Source organism: Panthera pardus, unplaced genomic scaffold (assembly GCF_024362965.1).
Source record: "Panthera pardus isolate Hobbes unplaced genomic scaffold, ASM2436296v1 HiC_scaffold_7, whole genome shotgun sequence".
Lineage (NCBI taxonomy): Eukaryota > Metazoa > Chordata > Mammalia > Carnivora > Felidae > Panthera > Panthera pardus.
The window spans coordinates 33,492,580-33,517,191 of record NW_026527002.1 but is presented as its reverse complement, the minus strand read 5'-3'; the positions used below and the strand labels follow the sequence as shown (position 1 = coordinate 33,517,191).

The window sequence follows — 24,612 nt, the reverse complement described above, 5'->3', positions numbered from 1 at the left end:
TGGATAGTAAGTAACTTGGTGCACGTGGTGATTACAACAGTTTCATTATCTAAAAGCATTGTGACTTGATCGTAAGAGCCACATCCTGATATCAGGACTTGATTGCCATACATTCCTTTCTACCAAGAGGTTGAATCAGTATCTTTCCATCTGCAACACTTGATACAGCATTCTTGATGACAGTTCTGCTTAGGTGACCAGAACTGTGATGTTTGCTAGGTCACACTGATACCTACAAAGAATACAGGGACAGGGACATGAAATGCATAATCAAGAGTAATTGTCCATAGACAGGATTGGGTGATGTCTGAAATACACTTGGTGTACTGTAAGTTACTTCATTCCTCAATGCAATTCCTCAATGAAATGTGCTGATCCACCGCTAAGAGGCCTGACAATATTTATTGTGACGTGGACAATAGGGCCTTATTGGAAGTATTTTCCAATGTATTAATTTTTTTAAATGTTTATTTATTTTTGAGAGACAGAGAGACAGAGCACGAGCAGGGGAGGGGCAGAGAGAGAGTGGGAGACACAGAATCTGAAGCAGGCTCCAGGCTCTGAGCTGTCAGCACAGAGCCCGATGTGGGATTGGAACTCACGAACCGTGAGATCATGACCTGAGCCGAAGTCGGATGCTCAACCGACTGAGCCCCCCAGGCACCCCCCAATGTGTTAATATTCAAATGGAAGTTTTCCTTGATCACATTGGGAAACATCTCTTTTACTCCAGATTCATTTAATCCAGTGCTAACTCCATATCCTCACATAGGGCAGTTCTGCTATTTAGGCTGACTCGCTAAAGAGAATGTTGAGATTTAGAATATCCCCATAAACATCTGCCCCTTCTTGAAATTTGACTTCTTTTGGGTAACATAATCTTACTTCCCCTAAAGTTTCCCTTTTTTAAATAGAAGAAGTGAAAATTAAAATAATTTTAAAAAGCAATTAATTTTGCTGTCACACTAATTTTTCCTTCTAGCAAAATAAAATAGTAAAAAATTGCTCAGAAGTCAGCACTGCCTATAATAGCATATTTTAGAACAAGACTGCTGATCACTATGCATTTCCCAAACTCTTGGTAGCTCTGGAATCTTTAGAAGACTCTTTTCTCTAGTACTTCTCTACAATCTTGGTCTAACCCATCTGTGAGGATTTAAAAATTCTTCAAACTTATTTGTCCTTTTCTACATCAGTGCCCATGTTCCTATTATTCTCCATTCTCTAGCTATTTTGATTCTCTCTCTAAATGTTTGTATTTATATTTATCTTGGGGTGAAATTAATTTTCAATATATATTGGCAGTATCAATGGTGAACATAAAGAATAGTTAGCTCATTCATTCACAAATATTTGTTGCATATCCGAGGACATAAGAACTGGATTCCAGTGCTAATCCTGCCCCTATTCAATTGTGTGCTTTTGGATAAGTCATTTTACATATTTATTTCAAATACAATTATTTACAGATAATTCTTACCAATCTTTATTAGTTATAGGAGTTTGTTCAGTACATTTTTGTGGCCTCCAAGAAGCCTGAACCATACTTGTACAGAATACAGACACAATGATGATTTTTTTTCAATCAATGAATAAGTTTTTCTTTATGTTCATTCAAGTACATTAACTCTGTCAGTCACTGGGTAAACAAAGGTGAAGGACTTAATTGACTACCTGGTATCTTACCCTGAGCTGCCTTTCTAGGGTCATAGCTGCCTATTCCTTGCTTTTTCAATACTTTTCCATTGAGGAGATTTATAATATTAGAGATTATTCTATGTCACCCCTTCTTTAGCCATGCATGTAAATACTATGGTAATTCACAGGAAAACACCAGTGGAGTGATTCTTTTTGTCAGTTAGAGAGGTTAAACAAGTTGTATCTATCATAGCCTGTTCATTTGGTCAAGAACAGTTAACAGGTGGATCTCATCTTTCTTATATTCAACAAACCAGTCACAGAAGATGTTGGAGCATCTTATATCTTCTGATGAGAAAAGAAAAAAAAAGATCTGAGAGACTAGGAAAGGAACAAAACTTTCATATGCTGTTGGAGTATGAGAGCAATCTGCTAATATCTATCAAAATCTAGGACCTGCATATCTATTGAAAAAGTAATTTCACTTCTAGGAATTCATGCTAAAGAAATTCTGGCATGAGAAAGCAAAGATATATGTACAATGATGCCTGTTGAGACATTATTTGAGAAAGCAAAGAAATGAAACAACGTAGATGGATGAAAGGGGAATAGTTAAATAAATAATGGTAGATGTAACACAGTGAGATGCAAAATATTTTTTAAATAAGATAGATCTTATGTGCTCATGCAGAAAATTCTCAGGGCACATGAGTGGCTCAGTTGGTCGAGCATCTGAGTCTTGGTTTCACCTCAGGCCATGATCCCAGGGTTGTGGGATCAAGCCCAGTGTTAGAGCTGAGCATGGAGCCTGCTTAACATTCTGTCTCTCTCCCTCTGCCCCTCTACTCCACTCATTCTCTCTCTAAAATAAACTAAAAAATGAAAAAAATTTTGAAAAAAAGAAAATTCTGACTAGATTATGTAAAAGATAACTTATAGGTAATATATATAATTTCACTGTTCTAAAGCAAACAATAAAACCAACTATGTATATTTATATTTGTTTGTTTGCATATAAACATGTATATACATAAAACTTTTTCATATAGAAGAAATTATGCATCAAACTTATGAAGGTTGGCGTGCCTGGCTGGCTGGCTCAGTCGGTAGAGCATACGACTCTTGATTTTAGGGTTGAAAGTTTGAGCCTCACATTGGGTGTAGAGATTACCTAAAAGTAAAATCTAAAACAAATAATAAAATTTTTTTTTAAAAACGTAAAAAAAAAATAAATCAAAACCTCTGGGCTTTGGGAAATATATTCAGAAATATAGTCTCTACTTAATCTTGGTTTCCTTATTTCTAAAACATGGATAATATCAGTGCCACCCATATGGTTGTCATGAGAATTAAATGAATTTAATACATGTAAAGTAATTATAAAAGTGCTGCCTTGTAGTGAGCACTAAATAAAATGTAATAAAAAATTCTTTAAAAAAAACATAGGCACAGGCTTCTTTTTCAATTAAAAAAATAAAATAAACACAAAAAAGTAAAATACAAGGACGGCAATGGATATCTGGATCAGTACCAGGGTGGATTTCAGTCTTTCCAGGTTATGAGACAGGCTCAAACCTCTGCTACTCAACAAATGTTGGGGAAAGAGCAAGACTTTGGAAAGCAGGTTACTGGGATCAGTCATGGCCCCTGGTGGTTGGTCGCTACCCTACCCAGAATGTCGACGAAGAGCGAAGGAAAAAACACGTCTCTTTTGGCCCTGATTTGTTTCCCACTCAAAGAGAAGTGTCGTAGGGATGGCATCCTAAGCTCTTTTACATCCAATATCTTAACATCCTTAAACCTCAGACACTAATTTTGCTGACGTCACTTGCCATCGGCAGCCCAACATTAGTAGTGGTTTTATGTATTGTTTCTGGGGCTGCGCTTTGCCTCCTCCCAGCCACATCCGTGTACAAACACGCTCTCGTCCTTCAAGTCTTCAGCTTTGGCATCACCTTCATTATGCAGTCTTTTCTCGCTTTCACCAGTGAATATTACACCCTAATGCAAAAAATTAGCTGCATTTTTTGGGTACGTGTATATGTTTATATTGAATATTATATATTTTTTCATTCATCCAGTTTCATGGGCGTGGGACCTATATAGTCATACAGGGCCACGGTTGGTTTAATTCTCTGCTGCTGCTCTCTTGAAATTACTTAACCTTTTTTTAACAAGGGCCCTGTATTTTCATTTGCACTAGGCCTTGCAAAATACATAGCTGGTCCTATTTTCAAATTACACTTGCAATTCTATATTGTATATAATTATTACTATTCTAGATGAGGAAACAAAGTCTTTGAATGAGTAAGTAACTTCTTTTCAAGGTTCCATAACTGCTCTATTGTAGACTCAGGTTAGAGTCTACCGACTAGTTACAAGAATTTCTCACCTGCATCAGGGTCACCTGGAGGGCTTATTAAAAGTGCAGATTCACAGACCACATTCCAGGGCCTAATAAAACATACTTTTTATAAGCAGGGTCTTGGAATCTGCACCTTAAGCAACTGTTTCACTGGTTTAGAGAACAAGATTATATTCAATTCATCTCTAATTTTAGAACCTAGCATAGGCCTTCACTCACAGCAGTCACTTAGTACATGTTATGCTGACTAAGTGAGTGTCATTCAGTTATAGACAGATCCAGCATTGCTATTGCAGAATAGCACCAGGGTTTTTCAATTCTCAAAGTGCTTGAGAGTTTAAATGCTGGAAGCCTTATCAGCAGCTACAGTTGAGACATTTTTGCCACATACTTGCTTGCCATTGAACATCCACATGGAATCCCTGGGTATAAAACCGTTAAGTTGTTGCAGTTCTTAAGATTTCAGAAGGACTTTTCTGGCCAGAGATTCAGAATCACAAATGCATAGTGGTGTCAAAAGGTCAATCTCATGATATTATTGGGAAGGTGATTACTGAAATCAAGATTTAACAAATTAAATACTTTGTGGACTTTGATGTAAGGAAGACACAAAACTCAGCACTTCTAAAATGTTCATGACCAGATGGAAAGCTATTTAGTCATTTAAAAATGCTAAGAAAATTTTTTGACATAGAAAAAAAAATGCTGATACTATACATAGAAAAATTAAGATTCAAAATTATATCTACAGAGTGATTCTAGTTCTTTTAAAGTGTATAGAAAAAAGAATATGAAAATAATGCCAAATGATGATGAGATTAAGGGTGTTTTATTTATATAATTTTCTCTAATTTACAGTGGGCTTCCTGTTCTTTTTGATTAAAAGTAAAACCGAAAGCCTTTATCTTACTTGCAAATTCTTTTTTCCTTAGCTTAGAATTTCCAGGAATTTCTCTTTCTTATCAAAAATCAAGATGCTAAATTCTGTTACGTCTAGCTCCCAAATGTGTTCAACCCCTGTTCCCTCCTCACTATCTCTATTTCCAGCATAAACTTTTAAAATATGTCTCTGTTTTCTCTGTTTCAAGTCCTATCCCTTCAATGCACATTTCACAATACCAACAGAACCATCTTCCTAAAATATACATCAGATCAGTCCCCTCACTTTTCAGGGCAGTTTAAGAGCTGAAAAGTAAAAACAAACAAACAAAAAAGAGAAAATAACATCTTTGGAATGCTATCGAGAGTGACCTGATTTCATACCTTAGCTTCTGTATTTACTAGCTAGTTACAAGATCCTTTAAGGATGCCCCAGGAAATAGGCATAATAACAGGAGTGTTATTATAACACTATTATAACAATAATGTTTGCCATTATTGAACAAACACTGCACACACAGTAAGAACAGATACTTTACCATTGGTTAGAGGAGAAACTAAAGCCACGTCACATTGCCTTAGGCAGAGAAGCCGTAAGTGTTCAACTGGTCTTCCACATGGCTTCTCAGCAGAATACGCCCCACCTTACAAGGTGGTGACCATGTGGTGAGGGGTACAGTCAGCAGCATGTAGGAAGCATGCCAATAGTGGAACCCTTTCTGAAAAGCCTTCCTTTATTGACTTTTACTCATAGAGACTTAAGGTCAAAGCCCTTAATCTGGCCAGGCTCTTTACTCTCTTTTCCCAGCCCTTATCTAGACTCCAGCCACATCTGAGATGACTAGTTATTTCCACATACGCCTTACTAGTTATTTTTTCAACTTAATGCCCCTTTAAAATTTTGTTCAAATTCTATTTTCACTGCAAAATCTTTTAAAATCAAAGTTAGTTATTCCATCCTTTAGCCTCCTCCAGTTGAATGCATAAGCCTCTATTACAGCTGTTGCTTAATTCTGTCTTATTTTTTCACCATTTGTGAACACATCAGCTTGCTCCATTAGAATGTAAAAATGTAAGTGACCCAGAATTATGTTACTGATTTTGTGACTAACGAGTGATGGTGCAACCAATTCATCTGGTTGGCTGAGGACTTTCCTGGTTTTAACAGTAAAAGATCTGCATCCTGAGAAACCGCTCGGGGCAAACCAAGGTATACAGCCTCCTAATGTATAGTGCAGGGCAAAGCCTGTAAAAGATTTATAATACATCATCAGGATAGTCAAGAACTTTGAATTGCCTTTATAAAGAAATCCTTAAAGATTTCATCAGTGTGTGGTCCTTAACTTATAGTTTTTGGCTAATATGAGTCCAAGTACTTAAGACCATATTTCCTTGCTCATCCTATATTCAGAAAATTTATATCCCCTGAGATGGAATATTTTGAATACTGAAAGATTATTTTTAAGAGATGGCTAATCTCAAAAGGGATGAGAAGTTGAAATGCTGCCAGAAAGCGTTGAGTAGGAGGGAAGAAAAATAAAACAATCCAGTCCTATATTAAATAGTCTCTTCATTAAAACGCTATGGATTCATTCTTTTGTTTCACAAAACTGTGTATAATTATAGTATACAAAACCCCCAGATCTTCCTGCTATTAAGTATTTAAAAATATCCATTCCAGATTTTCAAAGTAAGTTTCACATATACAGTAATTATATCACACAAATGTGCCGTGCTTGGATTGTATTTATTAAAACAACTTAAATTTAGACTATCTCTATTAGGGTTGACTTAATATTTCCATAAGGATGGCCGGGACATTTCCTGATAGAATAGGAAGTAATTATCTTATGGAAGTTCATGGGTGCTAGTTAGACACCTGACTTCACAAAACATTCTAGAAGAGAAATAAGAAAAGTAGTTTTAGGACTCTCCCTCTCTCTCTTTTTTTTTTTTTAGTACTCTTTTTCGTATGTACACCTCTTGTTATGGTAACACATCTCTAGATTCTGCACAGAGCAGCTGGATGCTGCCTAGCCTGGCAACTCACATGATGCGGTGGGACGAATCATGGAATGAGACTGAGAAGACACAAGACAGATCAGAGGATGATAAGGCGATAGGGGAGTATTAGAGACTATGGCTAATTAAAGAATGCAAGCCTCGACTAAATATATTTTTAAAAAGTACTTTAAACACTCACCTGGTCATACAAAAATGTATCTTCAGGCATGACACCTGGTTTTTATCCCTAACATATTGGCCAGCAAATAACCAATATTCAAGTGCTATATAAAATATAAAATCCTGAGTTGTCTAGAAGTATTTTATAGCTCTGTGTAAGGTGCTGCTAAATACAGAATTATATATCAATTCCACAAATATTCAGTGCCCATTACATACTAGGAAGTACAGATAGAGATACTAAAAGAACTAATTTAATGAATTTATAGCCAAGGGGTTCAATCCATTGAGCGTCTGACTCTGGATTTTGGCTCTGGTCATTATCTCGTGATTTGTAGTTTCGAGCCCTGCTCCAGGCTCTGCGCGGACAGCCTGCTTGGGATTCTCTCGCTCCTTCTCTCTCTGCCCTTCCCCCACTCTCTCTCTCTCTCCCCGTATCTCTCTCTCAAAATAAATAAATAAAAACTTAAAAACAAAGAACTTATAGCCAAGAGAGTAGATAAATTAAAACATGTCCATTACTAACACCACTAACAATACTGATAGTATCCAAACTACCTCTCCACTTTCAGTTTGCATTAATAGTCTATGCAGGGCTTTGTGACCACCTATATTCTTATACATAGTTTTTAAACATTGTTAATGACTAGAAATACTTGGAATTTTAAGTAATTTTGTTTTAGAAACAGAGTACATTTTAACTAGATCAACATGTTTGTTGTGAAATAAACATGCTTGCTTAATTAACGTTAAGGCCTTGTCCAGGTTTAAGATTCTATAATTAGGAAGCACTAAATCATGGAGTCATCACATAAGAGGAAACATTGACCAAGTGACTCAGAGTCACTCTTAGGGCTAGAGCACTTTCTAATATATTTTGAGCAAGTTTCTGTCACGTGAGCTCTGTCTCTTAACCTGGCAGCTTTCTGACTCCATTAAAATTGGACTGTCCTCTGTCATTATCATGGGTCAGATTTTCTTGATTCATCTAAAATCTGAGCAAAATAGGTTTGCAAAGCCTACTGCCAACATTTATTTTAAAGTATAACTCCGCCACTTGATCTGTGACCCAGGCAAACTACTGCACTTAAATTTTAGTTTCCTCATCCTTAAAGTGGTGATGATAAGAACTAAGATTTGTCAGGTTTAAAGGAGACAATGTTTATAAAGCATTTAGCAGAGCCCTGGCATATGTAACATTCCATAAATATTGTCTAGTATTTTGACTGCCATTTCTGCTTCCACACAGATAGGGCCATCTTGTCTTTGTGCCGAGGAATCTTTGATGGTGTCTCCATAACTACCCTTGCCAGACATGTTTGCAGGAGGCATCTCTATCAGGCAGCCACTGAAGATTAGATATGAACCTGGACCTGATTCAGTCCAAGCCCATGCACTTTGTACTTCACCTCAACCCTTGCAAGGAGGTAAGAATCCTATGAACAAACTTGGCTTCTTCTTTTGTCTCTTTTACATTTTGATTTTCTGCTTCATATTTTTCTTATTTAAAAAATATTTTATTTTATTTTTTTCTTAAGTAGGCTCCACACCCAACGTGGGTCTCAAACTCACGTCCCCGTGATGGAGAGCCACATGCTCTACCGGCTGAGCCAGCCAGGCGCCGCTTCAGACTTTTTTTTTTTAAGGAAGAATCTTGCAGTTAAAAGAATACTCTCTTTCAATCTTGCAGATTGAAAAATACTCTCCTCTGTGATAAAGCCCAATTTCCCTAGCCTGCCACTGAAGAGTGTGCATACTTTGTCTGGAACTTACTTCTCTAACCTCCCTTCCCCATTCTTTCCTCCCCTTTTGGCACAGCCTACTCCTGCCCAAACTGACCTGTGATTCAACATACATGCAGTGCCCCTCCCATCTACATGCTTCAACCCCAGATGTTCAGCCTTCTCCCTCAACCCCAAATTCTACCCCATTTCCAGGTTCAGCAGCAATGTCAGACCCTCTGGGAAGGCTTCCGAGAACCCTTCCCAAAGAAAGTGCTTGGGCTTTGCACTGAGTCAGATCCAAGTTCACACCTAATAGTCATCTCTGACTAGCTGTGTGTTTGTGGATCCTTAAAAAAATCAGCATTTGGGGTCTTGCCTATAAATAAAATCCTAACCTACAGCAGTGATAGGAAGTCTAATTGCACAAACAAGGTGTATTGGCACCAACCACAAGTCTCAGGTACATCAGCGATTACTTCTTGCCTCAAACCGCGCTCATTTCTTCTACTTGCTTATTTATAGACATGGTATAGGAAGAGCTGGACAGCTATTGGGTTAAAAGCAATTTGAGCTGGATCCCTCGTCTCGTTCCCTACAATAAAGTAAATTCTACATGAACCAAGGTTATTTATTTATTTATTTATTTAATGTTTATTTATTTTTGGAAGAGAAGGAGAGACAGAGTGCAAGCAAGGGAGGAGCAGAGAGAGAAGGAGACACAGAATTTGAAGCAGGCTCCAGGCTCTGAGCTGTCAGCACAGAGCTGGATGTGGGGCTTGAACTCACACACTGCAAGATGATGACCTGAGCTGAAGTCAGATGCTTAACCGACTGAGCCACCCAGGCACCCCTGAACCAAGGTTTTAAATGTAAAAAAATGAAATATCTAAAAAGAAAAAAAAAGAAACATCAACAACAATGAATGAATGAAATGAAAGACAGGTAAATTTACCTATGAATTTGGAGTGGAGAAAGACTTTCTAAGCAGGATACAACAATCAGAAGTCAACAAATCAAAGGATTGATGATTATAGCTAATTAAAAAATTTCAGTGTTTCTACAGGGAAGAAAGCTATCCAAGTTAAAATTACTTCACCCCGAGAAAATAATTTTGCAACATATATTATGAAGTGCTAACTTTCTTAATTTATAAAGAGCCCTTACATATCAACAAAAACTGCTGGATACTCCAATAAAAAAAAAAATGGACAAAGGATTTGGTCAGGTAGAAAACCCATATGACTAATAAATACAAAATGATCTTCAATTTTGCTAATAAACACAAATTAAAACAAAAACAGAAAATATAATTTGTAACCTATTGGATGGGCAAAAACTGAAAAGATAATATTCAATGTTGGTAATGGTGTCAGTCCACAGGTCTTCTCATGCACTGTTTTGGGAGTGCAAATTGGTGCTACTTTTGTTGAGCACAACTTAGCAAAATTTACCAAAATTAAAAAAAAAGAACATTTCTTTGATTCACTACTTCCACTGCTAAAAATTTAGCTTAAAAATAAATTCCAGACTGACACAGTAATAAGCTAATCACAAAACTTTTTACAATGGAAAAAAATTATTCTCTGTTAATAGATGTAAATTGGGTCATGATACATACCAAACGTGAATTTCTAGGCAGTTATTTAAAGAGAATGGTGTTGACAAGGGCATTTCTGAGAAATATTAGGTGGGAAACAAAGTGCAGAAGGAATGTGATTCGTTTGCATAAATTTGAAATGTGGAAGTGGGGTGGGTTGAGTGTGTACCAATAAACATACTCAGATGTAAATATTTTTCTAGAAAACACATAAGAAATAGAGAAGTGTTTACTTTGGGGGAAAGGAACTGAGAAGGGAAGAAGGGGAGATGTGAAATAGAGGAACATTTTTATTTTATACATTTGTAAACCAGTCTAGGGCCCAGTCTAGTATTCACAATTTTGTATATTACAATGAAATTGTATACACATGATAAACAGCTCATCTATTGCGGAAGTTTGTTCCCAGCTTGTCAGTTAGAAAAACTGGAGAGGCCCAAAGTTTGGAGCACTGTCTATAATTTATTAACTGGTTAATAAAAGTACAATTTATTATTGTGTGGAAATTCAGACATTTTTTTTTTAGAATGAAAGGCCTTCACAATGAAAGATTGGAGCTACTGGTGATGGAAAATGACAGAAATAAAATACATATAACTATGATGGGAGCTACTTTTGCTGTTGCAAGGGGAATCAGAAAAGGGTAGATGTGGCCTTAACATCAATTTGTGATATTTCAGCTCCACCCTGACAAGTGATCCAAAAATGTCATATGTATTTACCTTCAGTGCCAGCAGCCACAATCCTTCAACATCAGCACCACTTATCACTTTTTAAAATGGAAACTGAAAACACTGCCTTTTTTTTTTTTTTTAAACTAAGCTTTACATCCAATGTGGGGCGTGAACTCATGACCCTAAGATAAGGAGTCACATGCTCTACTGGCCGAGCCAGGCAGGTGCCCCTGAAAATACTGCTTCATGTGGGGGCCACCACCATCTACATCATCATGTTTATAAATAAATCTGTTTTCTAACAGTGAATATGTGGCTCTGTGAGCTTATCAGTTGCTAAAATTTGAATTTTTTCAAACTTACAAACGAGAAAAGGTTTTAAGCCTCATGTCAGCCTAGTTCCCCACCTATAACTGTTGAGGGTCATTTGCACAATCACAATGGGGATTAATAGGGCTTCCTGGGGCGCCTGGGTGGCTCAGGTCATGATCTCACGGTCTGTGAGTTTGAGCCCCACGTCAGGCTCTGTGCTGACAGCTCAGAGCCTGGAGCCTGTTTCAGATTCTGTGTCTCCCTCTCTCTCTGACCCTCCCCGGTTCATGCTGTCTCTCCCGTCTCAAAAATAAATAAACGTTAAAAAAAAAAATTAAAAAAAAAATAGGGCTTCCTGCTACCACTTACGTCATGTATGTAAAAAATGTGCTCAGAGGTTCCAGGGAATGATTCCGGAAATATTCAAATTCTCTGCACAGCTTTTTCCTCATCTCCGTGTCAATTTTGGAAACAGTAAGAGGATTTGTTTGATTAGCCAAGAAGTTGCCATAATCAGTGGTCTGGAGATGAATTTTCACATCTGAAATTAAATGAAACCTCAAATCAGATTAAAATTTGAATATACATATCTAGCTTTTACAATGTTAATTGAGTTTATTGTGACTTTATGATAAATGTATATTAAATTATCTTATTAGACCTTAACATAAGGTATTTATATGATACAGCCTTGAGTGTTACTCTCTAAAGCAATACAAAATTCAATGTTAATACAGATATTCTGATACAACAGAAGAATTTCAGTTATCTAAAAAATCTAGAATTATTTAACACAGCTGAAAAGAACATTAACAACCACCTACTTCTAAGTTTACCTTAGCCGGTTGTAGTCATTTGGAAATAGCTGCTCAGAAAACTGTAGAGAAGGATACTAAGACTCCATCTCAGCTTGATGGAAAAGAGAACTTTATTAGTGATGTTTACCATGGCTATGGAAGGTGGAATGGGCAGTCATCAATAATACCCTTTTATTATAGATGAAGAAATTGAGTCTCATTGGGGCTAAATGGTGGAGTCAGATAGTAGTAAGGCTTGAATTAGGAGATGGATCTACTTATCTTAAAATCCAACATCATTTCCAGAAGACCATACTAGGCGTCCTGTAAATGGCCATGTTTTTGAATGCCAGGTGATTGCTGAAGCATTAAGTGGGAGAGGAGAGGTAAGAAATGAAGCCAGAGAAGTAAGCAGGGGATGTCCCAAGAAAGGCTTGAATGGCATCCTTCATCCTGAGGATAAGAGGGAGCCACAGTGGGCTATGAATTGATTGCTCTGGGAGCTGATGAGACAGTGGGTTTGCAATTAGGCACTCAAGTGATTCTTAACATATCTGAGATTCAGAGGGCAGGCACTCTTCCTTAGTATCTGGAGTATATTATGCACTGGAAATATTCTTTACCTCACAGCAGAATTCATTTGCTCAATTACCTATTTAATTAACTTAATTTTTAAAAATTATACCCCCCCCCACCTTTTTTTGCCATGTCTTATTTGGCTTTTATTCTAGCAGTTCAGATTTTTATACAATTTGACAGTTTGTATTCTCAGCACTGAGGAATATTTGCCAACAGAAGAAACACAAATGTTATTTCTTTCAAAACCATGATATTTTGCTCATGTGGCATATGTTTCTTCTAAGCAAAATAACTTCCAAACCTTTCAGCTGCCAGTGAGATCCTGAAATTCAACGTCTCAAGTGTTTCAGACCCCATAGAAATCTTGTAATATTGTGGTCAGTGGAGAGGCAAATGAAATAGAAGGAACCTTTTTTTCCCAGCATGAAAACAATCCAAGGGACACTTGCATTCAGATACTAAGAAAATCTCAGGATCTGAACCGTTTGCTCTGAGATGATGATTGACTGCCAATAAGGTCAACAATGCATGTAGTTTTATAGTTTTCAAAATGGGTTCAACATAATTTTTTCTCTGCATTTCCCCAAGTGCTTATTTAAATAGGTTTGTGATAAAAAGGACTTTGTGGTCAAATAAATTTGGAATAAACAGGCTTCTTAGCTGCAGGAACTGAAAGCATTTAACACATTAATTTGAGTGATTTTTGAAAAGAGTATGGTGCCGAACCTCCCAAGCCACTAGAAAACAATGGAACCACCCACAGAGCAGACTGGAAAATTACACTGCTTTTTTATTCGGAGAAGTAATGTGGCAAGTGACATTTCTCTTTTTTATTCAAATGAGGCAATGGAATGTTTTCCAAACTGGGATCACTACCAACTAAATCAGTTTAATAGGTCCCAAACAGCAAAGAAGGATTCGATTAGGCTGTTGTAACAAATATCAGAGTATATAACACCGAGTAGCATATACATATGTGTGCGTACAGGTTGTAGTGTAAAAATGGGTCTTCTGTGGGTTGCAGTCACTGGGTTCAGGGAATTATCTGAGGTCACTTGGCTACTGAGACAGGATAATGATCTGGGACATTATGATTATCTTCTATTAGCTTGTGAGCAGATCATTTTTAGAGAAGGGTAATTTTTTTTTTCCTGTGCAGTTTCCCATTTGGGGCTCTCTATAAAAGTGAATGTCCAGACCTTTCACACTGCAGGTAGGTTTTATTTATTTATTTATTTATTTATTTATTTATTTATTCATTCATTATAAAAATTGTTTAATGTTTATTTCTATTTATATATTTATATCAGAGAGAGAGAGAGAGAGCAAGTGACAGAGGGGCAGAGAGAGAGGGAGACAGAATCCAGGTTCTGAGCTGTCAGCAACAAGGCCAACGCGGGGCTCCAACTCAAGCTGTGAAATCACAACCTGAGCCGGAGTCGGAGGCTTAACCGACTGAGCCACCCAGGCCCCCCCCAGGTAGGTTTTATGCCAAGGAAGCACCTTCAAGAGGTACCTGGAAAAGGTGCTATCCTTGAGCAGTCCCCTGCCTTTTCCCTGCACCCTGCTGAAGCTGAACTTACAAAAGTTATCTGACCTTTTTGAATTGTTTCTTCATCTGCAAAATGGATATAGAATTCGTACTTTTAGGTTGTTGTGGGGATTAGACAAGATGATGTAGGTGAAGAGCCAGCATATAGGAAATACTACTTAATATTATCTTTTTTCTTCTCACTTTTACCACCTATTTCAAAAATAATTTGATTCATTTCGCTAAAGACTTTGGTTTTTATTCTCTAAATCAGACTATTCTCAGCCAATATATTGGCATCAGCCATCACATCTTATAATTACTCAGATTTTAATTTGTATATATCAGTATCTATAAAACCAGAACTTCTCCCTCCATTTTTGTTAATATACTTCCATTCTCCCGGTGATAAAACTTCAAATCCTCTCTGGTACTTTCTCACTCCGAATCCCCTCTATTGTTCCTTAATGTCCTCTCTGGTTTCCACTCTGTGTGTCCCTGGTTTAGAATGGCCACATGACATCAAGATTACTGTGAGCTCTTAAATTGATTCTCCCAAGTTCATTTCCTCCTCATGTACTCCCTGCCTCAAATTTAATCTTTACTAATAATTATTTTGATTTTGTAATGCTCCTATATGAATCTTGGAGTCACTGAAAGTTGTAGGGAGATTAAGAATGACCTTCATAATATTTGTAGTGTCTTGCCACTGACAGAATGGTTTTAATGGACATCAACTCTCAGCCTTACCAAAATTTCCCATTTCATAGATGAAGAAACTGAGGTTCAGAGAAATAACATGTTCATGTTTTCTATGCTTGCAAGTATTTGACTGAAGATTCAGACATGTCTCTTGTCCTCATTAGTTTTTCTAAAACTCCATAATCAGACCTCCAAGGTCCTTCAAAATTTTTCCCAGTCTAAATTCTAGCCTTTTCTCTAGGTATTCTAGTATTGCAGACAAACTGGTTTACTCCTCACCTATATGCTTTTATATAGGAATCTGTATTTTATTAATTTTCCCTGCTGGGGCCCAGTGCCCAACCATCTCAAAACTGCTTCCCTGCATCTCACTGGCATTTTCCTAGCCTATAGCCATGAAGATCTGTTTCACTTTTGAGTATATCTGCTATTTATAGGTTTCAACTGTTTTTGTATTTTTAAATTTTAATTGTTTTTACTTATTTATGATATCCTTTCAGCTAGATAGTGTTTAGGGAATGAATAATATCTTATTGTATATCATTTCTCCACATCATCTAATGCAATTTTTATTGCATAGATGAACTTCAAATATTAGTAGATTTAATTTGTGATTAAAAACTTAGGACCATGGGAATTCAGGCTGGTGCAGCCACTCTGGAAGACAGTATGGAGGTTCCTCAAAAAACTAAAAATAGAACTACCCTATGACCCAGCAATTGCACTACTAGGTATTTATCCTAGGGATACAGGTATGCTGTTTCGAAAGGACACATGCACCCCCATGTTTATAGCAGCACTATCAACAATAGCCAAATATGGAAAGAGCCCAAATGTCCATCGATGGATGAATGGATAAAGAAGATATGGTATGTATATATACAATGGAGTATTACTTGGCAATCAAACAGAATGAAATCTTGCCATTTGCAACTATGTGGATAGAACTGGAGGGTATTATGCTAAGTGAAATTAGTCAGTCAGAGAAAGAAAAATGTCATACTACTTCACTCATATGAGAACTTTAAGAGACAAAACAGTTGAACATAAGGGAAGGGAAACAAAAATAATATAAAAACAGGGAGGGGCATAAAACATAAGACCATAAAACATGGTCTCTCATAAATATGGAGACCAAACAGAGGGTTACTGGAGGGAGTGTGGGAGGGGGGATGGGCTCAATGGGTAAGGGGCATTAAGGAATCTACTCCTGAAATCATTGTTGCACTATATGCTAACTAATTTGGATGTAAATTAAAAAAAAAATTAAAAATTAAAAAACAAACAAACTCAGGACCAATATAGCACTTCATTATACAATTCCATGTTACCAAGGTTGAAACTCCACATTTTGATTCTTATTCACCAGAATGAATGTTTCTAAACAAACTGGTGCTCTCTGAAGAACAGAATCAGCTACATAGAACCATATACTAAATACCATTAATCATAACCATGAGATGGGAAGAATTATTTCAGGAATTCAAAAGTCTAGCAAAAGAGGGGAAACTGATTCTTGTTGTGTATACACTACAGTTCAGGGAGGTTCTTATGATTTCCCAGGAATTCTTATGGTAATGCAGTTTACAAAACATTTTCAGGAATTTCTGATGCTCCTGATGATTTAGGATTAGGCCAGGGAGATACCATCTAAGTATCAGATAAGAAAACACCATGCTAAAAGTTAAGCAGCTGGCTTAATATCCTAGAACCAGAAAGTGGAAGTGCTAGGACTTGAACCCAAACATGTAGATATTTCTAATGTGAATTTTCAGATTCTTACAAGGTACAAAACACAGCCTTAGGCTAGAGGAACTTGGACAGAAAATTATATAGTTTCTGTCCCTTTTTTTAAAAAAATGGATATTTCTTTTTAAAATTTCAGCTTTATTGAAGTACAATTGACAAATAAAACTATAAGATATTTATTTTAGAGAGAGAGTGTGTGTAAGCGGGAGAGAGCAAAGGGAGAGAGAGAGAGAGAGAGAGAGAATTATAAGAAATCTCCACACTCAGGGCTCAATCCCATGACCCTGGGATCATGACCTGAGCTGAAATCAAAAATCGGAAGCTCAACCGACTGAGCCACACAGGCGTCCTGCAAACTTTAAGGTATTTAAAATGTACATTTGATGGGGCACCTGAGTGGCTCAGTTGGTTAAGTGTCCCACTCTTGGTTTCAGCTCAGATCATGATTTCGTGGTTTCGTGAGTTTCAGCCCTGTGTGGGGCTCTGCACTGGCAGCATGGAATTCTCTCTTCCTCTCTCTCTGCCCCTCCCCCACTCACACTGTCTCTGTGTCAAAATGAATAAACTTTAAAAAACAATAAAGTGTACATCTGATACACATATACATTGTGAAAGGATCCCCCCCCCCACACCTATTTAACTGACACCTCAGTGGCCTCACATATTGATAGGCTCTGCCCTTAAGAAGCTTAGAATATAGGAGGAGATAGATTCATTATTCAATTATGAGTTAAGCCCTTAACTGTGGTAATTCAGGGAGCTAGAAGATAGTCAAGTGCGACAAATGTCCTCCCTCAGCATGACGCATCTATGCAAGTGTCACAGAATTAGGACTGTTACAAGGCATAATAGAGTACAAAGTTAAGGCTTGTCAATTGTACTCCAATAGGGGTACAGGAGGAAAAAATTTACAGAGGAAGTAACTCAGAGTGGAGACTTTAAAGAGGAATGACTGTTCTCCAGGCAAACAGGATAGAGAATGGAATCTGTGACTGAAGGAATAGCTTTACAAAAGGTAGAAGGATTTTGAGGAAATGCTTACAAGGTAGAGATCAGCAAGACTGCTCCAGTCTTTTGAGCCAAGGGTGAAGTTTATCCTGTATGGTGAAAACCATTGAACTATTTTTGAACAGGAAAGTGAAGGTATTGGATATGCACTTTTAATACAAGGTGAAAAAAGTGCTATAATTAGAGGCACAAATAATATTTAAGGGAGCATGAAGAAAGCCTTTTGAACTAAGTCATATATACATACATATATATATGTTTAAAAATAGATAGTAGGTATAAATACAGGTAAAAAGTAAAAGGTCACCCATACTTGTCATCCACCACCCCGCCCACTCATTCCCAGAAACTATTCTTAGTTTCTGTTATATCCTTTCAGTTTCTTTGTATCTAGACCATCATATAGAAAAAATATTTTTAAATTTGTCTGCCTTTTTACTAAAGAGTACTATGCCACACATAATTCTTCCCCTTGCTTTCCTCCCTTAATAGATCTTGGTGATCTTTTTGTATCAGTTCTCTTAAGAGAGTGTCCTCATGCTTTTTTTTTTTAATAGCTGCAGAATATTCTGTGATGTGAATGTTACATAATTTGTTTAATTAGTTCCCTGCAGATGGACATTTGATTTGTTTCCATCTTTTGCTATTCTAAACAATGCGATATGAAATCTCAGGCCAAGTGTATATGCACTTGGAATTTTGATAGGTACTGCCCAATGGCCCCCTTAAAGATCTTTTTTTTTCAGTATTTTTACTCACCAGAGTGGCAGCCCTTTTAGGGAAGGGACTGTATCTTATTTAATTTTACTTCCTTGACTCTAGCCAGAAATGTTTAATATGTTGTTGTTAAATTAATTTTTATTGGAAAGGAATGAAGGTCATGTCCTCTAAACGTGAGATATAATCAACTTTCCTCATTCCCTTTCAAAAAATTACTTTTCAAAAAAGGAAAAAGTTTAATTCAGAGAGCCAGTGGACACTTTTCACCAAAAATTTTAGAAAATATGAATTACTAAATTCTAGAGATCTAAAATATTAATTTTACCAACTTGTCATTTTTGAAGAGGAAAGAATATTTGCAAAAGTCTTACTTGTAATTTAAAAAATTCTAATGAAGGGCGCCTGGGTGGCTCAGTTGGTTAAGCGTCTGACTTCAGCTCAGGTCACGATCTCGCGGTCCGTGAGTTCGAGCCCCACGTTGGGCTCTGGGCTGATGGCTCAGAGCCTGGAGCCTGCTTCAGATTCTGAGTCTCTCTCTCTCTGCCCCTGCCCCGTTTATGCTCTGTCTCTCTCTGTCTCAAAAATAAATAAAACGTTTAAAAAAAATAAAATAAATAAAATAAAATATTCTAATGAGGGACACCCGGGTGTCTCAGTTGGTTAGGTGTGCAACTTCGGCTCGGGTCATGATCTCACGGCTTGTGAGTTTGAGCTCCACATTGAGCTCTGCAGTGGGGGTGCAGAGCCTGCTTGGGATCTCTCTCTCCCTCTGTCTCTCTGCCCCTCCCCCACTTGCGCTCTCTCAAAACAAATAAAGTTAAAAAATTAAAAAAATTAAAAATTCTGACGAAAATAGCAGTGTTGCCATGATAAGACATGGAGAAAACTTAAATTCATGTTACTAAGTGAAAGAAGCCAATCTGAAAAGGCTACTTACTGTATAATTCTAACTATATCACATTCTGGAAAAGGGAAAACTACAAGAGAGCAAAAAAGATTCGCAGTTGCCAGAAGTGGGATGGGGGAGAGGAATGAACAGGTGGAGCAGAGGCTTCTTAGGGCAATGAAAATACTTTGTATACTATAATGATGGATACATGTCAATATATTTGTCCAAACCCATAGAATGTATAACAACAAGAGTGAACCCTGATGCAAACTATGGACTCTCCGTGATTATGATGTGTCATTGTAGGTTCATCAATTATAACATCAATTATAACAGGCCACGGTAGGGAATGTGGACAACGGATGAAGCTGTGAGTGGATGCAGGCAGGAGGCATATGGGAAATCTTTAAAATTTCCTCTCAATTTTGCTATTAACTTAAAAGCTGCTCTAAAAAAAAAAGTCTTAATTTTTTAAAAAGTGTTAATTCTTTAAATTTTTTAAAATGTTTATTTTTGAAAGAGAGACAGAGTGAGAGACAGGGAGGGGCAGAGAGAGAAGGAGACACTGAATCTGAAGCAGGCTCTAGTCCCTGAGCTGTCAGCACAGACTGACATGGGGCTCGAACTCACAGACCAGGAGATCATGACCTGAGCCTAAGTCAGAAGCTTAACTGAGCCACCCAGATGCCCCCGCAAAATGTTAATTCTTTAAAAGAACATTTTATGCCACTTTGACTTTATTATTTTTCTGCAAAGTCACTTTTAAAGACTTCAAAGTTTCCACGTAGTACAGCCTTCCAGCACTACCAATGGGATAGGCCATGTGAACTAGCTTCCCCCTTCTATCTCTGGGAACAGCAGAGTCACAGAGTGTCCTGGCAACTGATTCAGGTCACTGTTAGTCAGGGGCAAACCTTGGAACAGATGAGTATTTCTGGTCACACTAGCACAATTATATATGCAGTTAAGCACAATTATGAATTCTAGGACTTTTCAAAGTTTTTCTAGACAATGTTCATTTTCTCTTCTAAATTTACCTGAAAACTTATATTCTTTCTAAGTAAGTGTAAAACAATTTGTTGATGTCAGAACACTCTTGAAGTCTAGAGGACTTGATAACACTAAAGGCAAATTTAATCTCTGCCAAATTAGCTCTTCTTTTACAGAAAGTGTCTGTGTCAGCACATAGTACCACAATGACAGTTTTATCCACTCTTCTTCCCCTGTATTGGTACAGTGCAGATTTTGTGCAAATGTAAACAGAAATCCTTAAGTCCTTAACATTGATCCTGATAAATGCCCTTGATTTTTTTTTCTTCAACTCTTTTTTTTTTTTTTTTTTTTAAGATTTTATTTTTAAGTGATCTCTACATCCATTGTAGGGCTCGAACTTACAACTCCAAGATCAAGAGTTACGTGCTCTACTGACTGAGCCCACCAGGCACCCTTCTCTTCAACTCTTCATCAACTCAGAAGATGGCTCGGTTTCTCTCAGTGTATTTGCAGATACAACAGCTGCATTGCTTTTCCCAAGTTATTTATTTCCCAACGTCCTATGAAATAATCAGGTAGGGCAGACCTTATTATTATCCATATCAAAAAGGAGCTGACATCAACATAGGCATAATCATTTATCTTTAATTCGTGCTCAGGAGGCACAGACATTTTAGTGGAAAAAGAGTTGTGGATATGTCTATACTCCATCCCTGACAAGAGTGTCAGATTAGACAGAGGCATTCGAAGCCTGAGCATCCTCAACTGTGAACTGCAGACATGAAATCCTTATTTAGATTTATTTTCTCAGCAGCCAGTATAACCCGTAGTTTAATGACCCACACTTGACACTCCTGGGGGTCTCCAAACAGATTGGCACACAGATTCAAACATAGTTATGAAATGAGTGGTTAAAAAAATATATTAGGAGGAAAGAAAGATAGAAACCTGAGATAAAAAAAGAACAACAAAGTGTTGATGGATGTGACAGGATCTCTTAACCAGGGTGCAAGGATGGCTTTGGGTGGCCCAGGACCCCTGATATTACATGGAAAATTCTGTGTGCATTTACCTGGGTGTGTTTTTCTAAGAAGAGTCATTCTCTAGATCTCCGAAAGGGTCCGAAACCCATTTTTTCCTCCCAAATTGAAGCTGATGGTGATTTCTTTCTGAATTCTTTAGTGAGCTGGCTAAATCTGGTTTTGTATCATATTTTAGGTATTTTTTGTATTGTTTGTGTTAAAATTTGCATTTTTTAGCTTATTTAAAAGTTGGACTGGGGCATTTGGCTGGCTCAGTCAGAGGAGCGTGTGACTCTTGATCTTGGGGTCATGAGTTTAGGCCCCACTTTGGGTGTAGAGATTACTTAAAATAGATAAATAAATAATCTTAAAAAAGTAAAAGCTTGATTGAAAACTAAAAAGAATTCATTGAAGTGGCTTCTGTTAGAAACACTCATTCTGCCTTGTGTTCATTCACTTTTTCTACTTCAACTTAAGCACATTTTCTTTTTTTATTCAAATATAGTTGACATACATTATATTAATTTCAGGTGTACAACACAGTGATTCAACAATTATCGGGGTACCTGGGTGGCTCAGTTGGTTAAGCATCTGACTCTTGATTTCGGCTCAGGTCATGATCTCACAGTTTGTGGGTTCAAGACTCGTGTTGGACTCTGCACTGACAGTGTAGAACCAGCTTGGGATTCTCTCTCTCCCTCTCTCTCTCTGCCCCTGCTCCTGGTCTCTCCCTCTCTCAAAAATAAATAAACTTTAAAAAACAAAACAAAACAACCCAATGATATACATTACAAAATGCTTACTGCGATAAGTGTATAGTGACTGTCAGTCACTACACAAAATTATCACAATATTTATGCAGAGTTTCTGTACATGATTAACATTCTTCAGTCACCAAACTCCTAATATGCTGAAGTGATTTATGGTTTGGGATTATATTGTAATTATACGTAGCCTACAGAATTATTTATCATCTGAAAGATTTTTCTAGCTGTCTCCATTGCTAATGAAAGGAGTAGGTTAATCTCAACTTGGGCAGCTCCACCTTAACTCTGGCTTTAACTGGTCAGAATTACAAACAAGTGACGTAGGACCCTCAGACTCAGCAAAGTCACCTTCAGGTTTTTTGTTTTGTTTTTGCTTTCAATACCCTTCCTAGCAGTTTTGATCCTTATTGCTTTCTTGCTTTTTCTAGAAATATCTGGAAGTTTTAAAGCACTTTATTATTGACGTGTGTTGATTTTATAAGTACATTTCAAAATGAACTAGTGTAGTTGTTTTTATAATAAAAATAATGTTTCATAGATGAAAATCTTTGGGAAAGTTTTGAAAGTATTGTAGCTTAAAGATAATTTCCAGAGGAAAGGGGAAAATGGGGAGGTATCAGTCAAAGGGTGCAAAGTTTTGGAAACACAAGATAAGTAAGTCCTAGAAATCTGTATAGCATAGAGCCTGTAGTACCCCCCCCCCCCCCCACACACACAAATAATAACAGGCAGGAAGAAAGTTTTGGAGGTAATGGTTGACTTATGGCATAGATTGTGGTGATTTCATGGATGTATACCTACCGCTAATCTCATCAGGTTGTATACATTAAATATGTACAGTTTCTTGCATGTCAGTCACACCTCAATAAAGTGCTTAAAACAAGATCATTTTCATTTACCTAGTGCTTCAGTTTCTAACACATTTCTCATGTATTATCTCATTTATTTCTCCAAACAAAGCAGGCAAAGCAGGCTTTACCATCGTATTTTACAAATGAGGACACTGAGGCTCAGGTTTTGAGCCTTAGGCCACCTACCTAGCCCCGGGAGAGGTCAAAGTCAGTACTTTTGAATCCAGGGTTAGCCTCACCACTTGCTCATCTCTTGACTTTTTTCTTAAGCTTCAGTTAAAGGTAAAAACCTGAAATAAACTCTCATACCAATTTATACTAATAAACTAGGTATAGAATAAAACTCTCTAAACCAAGTTTCTTAGCATTTTGTTGGGGGGTGGGGAGGGCATTTGTCCCTGGGCAGTTTGCTGAGTCCTTCTCCAAATATTATTTATAAATATGTAGGATGAAAATACATAAGATTACGAGTGAACAAAAGATGTTAAAATACAGTTATCAAGATGTTTTAAAATGTGTAAAACATACTTACTTACTAAGACATTAAATATCAAGATTAAAGAGTAAGTGTAATACCTAGTATAAGTGCAAAATTGTGAAAATATAAATGATATTTCAAAGTATCTGCAGGAATTGTATGGGGATATGAAAATACTGACTTTCTATTGGTGACAAAGCACTAACCACTGATTGTTGCCTACATTCATAATGAAAGGAAATGCTAAATTTCACTTACAGAAAATTGGAAATAAAGATGGAGTTGTTTTTTTTTTTTTCCTCCTCCAAGTTCATGGACCCCTGAAGTCTGGACCCTGGGAATAAAAACCTATTCTGGACTCTCAGGCCATGGGAACACAGTCGGTTCTTTAAGCTCCCAATGGGAGGTGTCATTCCCTTTTCCCCTTTTTACATGGTGAGAAGAGCAGCTCTTACCTTCCAGGGTCTCGCACTGGACCAGGTTGATGTAGTCCTGCTGGGTCAACAGGCTGGCCTTGCACCCTCGCACCAGGCCTTCCAGGTAGCCATGGTCCACGTTAAAGTAGAACTCGGCACCCTCCAGCATGACCAAAGGGATCAGAGCCAAGTTGGGCTGAAACAGCTCCGGATCCTGGTCAGCTCCTGAAGATTTGCTCTAGTCTGGAAAAAAATGCTCAATTATGAGTTCTCAGGAAGAAATCTGTCAGCTGATAGTCAGGGTTTTCATGACTAGTTTCTTCTGGTTTCTGTGGCTTTCAATAGCCTGCTCAGCCCTGTTTTCACAGCAACAGTGAATCAGCTGGATAACTCGAGTAAACCCTGGAAGCAAACCATGGAGAGTAGGAGACAGGGAGGGTCAGGGCTCTGCTCTATCCCTCCCAAAGGGAGGGTCCCCCTCCCAGCTGTGCCACTGGAAGGCCTGAAACACCTGAATGTTTGGTAAACATTCCTCCCTCCCTCGGAGCCTGTGAGCTTTCAATTGTAAATTACATTTGTCCTCAATTTCTTGAAGATTATTAATATGAAGAAAGAGAGGCCTTTTTTTCTTTTTTTTTCTTCTTTCTTTCTTTCTTTCTTTTTTGAGAGAGAGAGAGAGAGAAAGAAAGAACACAAGTGGGTAAGGGGCAGAAAGAGGAGAGGGCTTTTTTTCTCTT

The 24,612-nt window shown here is 37.4% G+C and overlaps 1 protein-coding gene across 2 annotated transcripts in view; it reads right to left on the bottom strand.

Annotated features, from left to right (window-relative positions):
* ATP6V0D2 (ATPase H+ transporting V0 subunit d2) overlaps nucleotides 1–24,300 on the bottom strand; it is a 48,099-nt gene extending 23,799 nt beyond the window's left edge. The window contains exons 1-2 of one of the 2 annotated variants that reach the window (XM_019453389.2): nucleotides 23,915–24,300; nucleotides 11,743–11,914 (exon numbers count right to left, since the gene is read on the bottom strand). In XM_019453389.2, coding sequence (XP_019308934.2) covers nucleotides 11,743–11,914; nucleotides 23,915–24,044 — 302 coding nt within the window. In that variant the 5' untranslated portion in view covers nucleotides 24,045–24,300. The remainder of the gene's footprint in view (nucleotides 1–11,742; nucleotides 11,915–23,914) is intronic. The other variant, XM_019453388.2, reaches the window with a different exon arrangement.
* Between the last annotated feature and the right edge of the window lie 312 nt (nucleotides 24,301–24,612).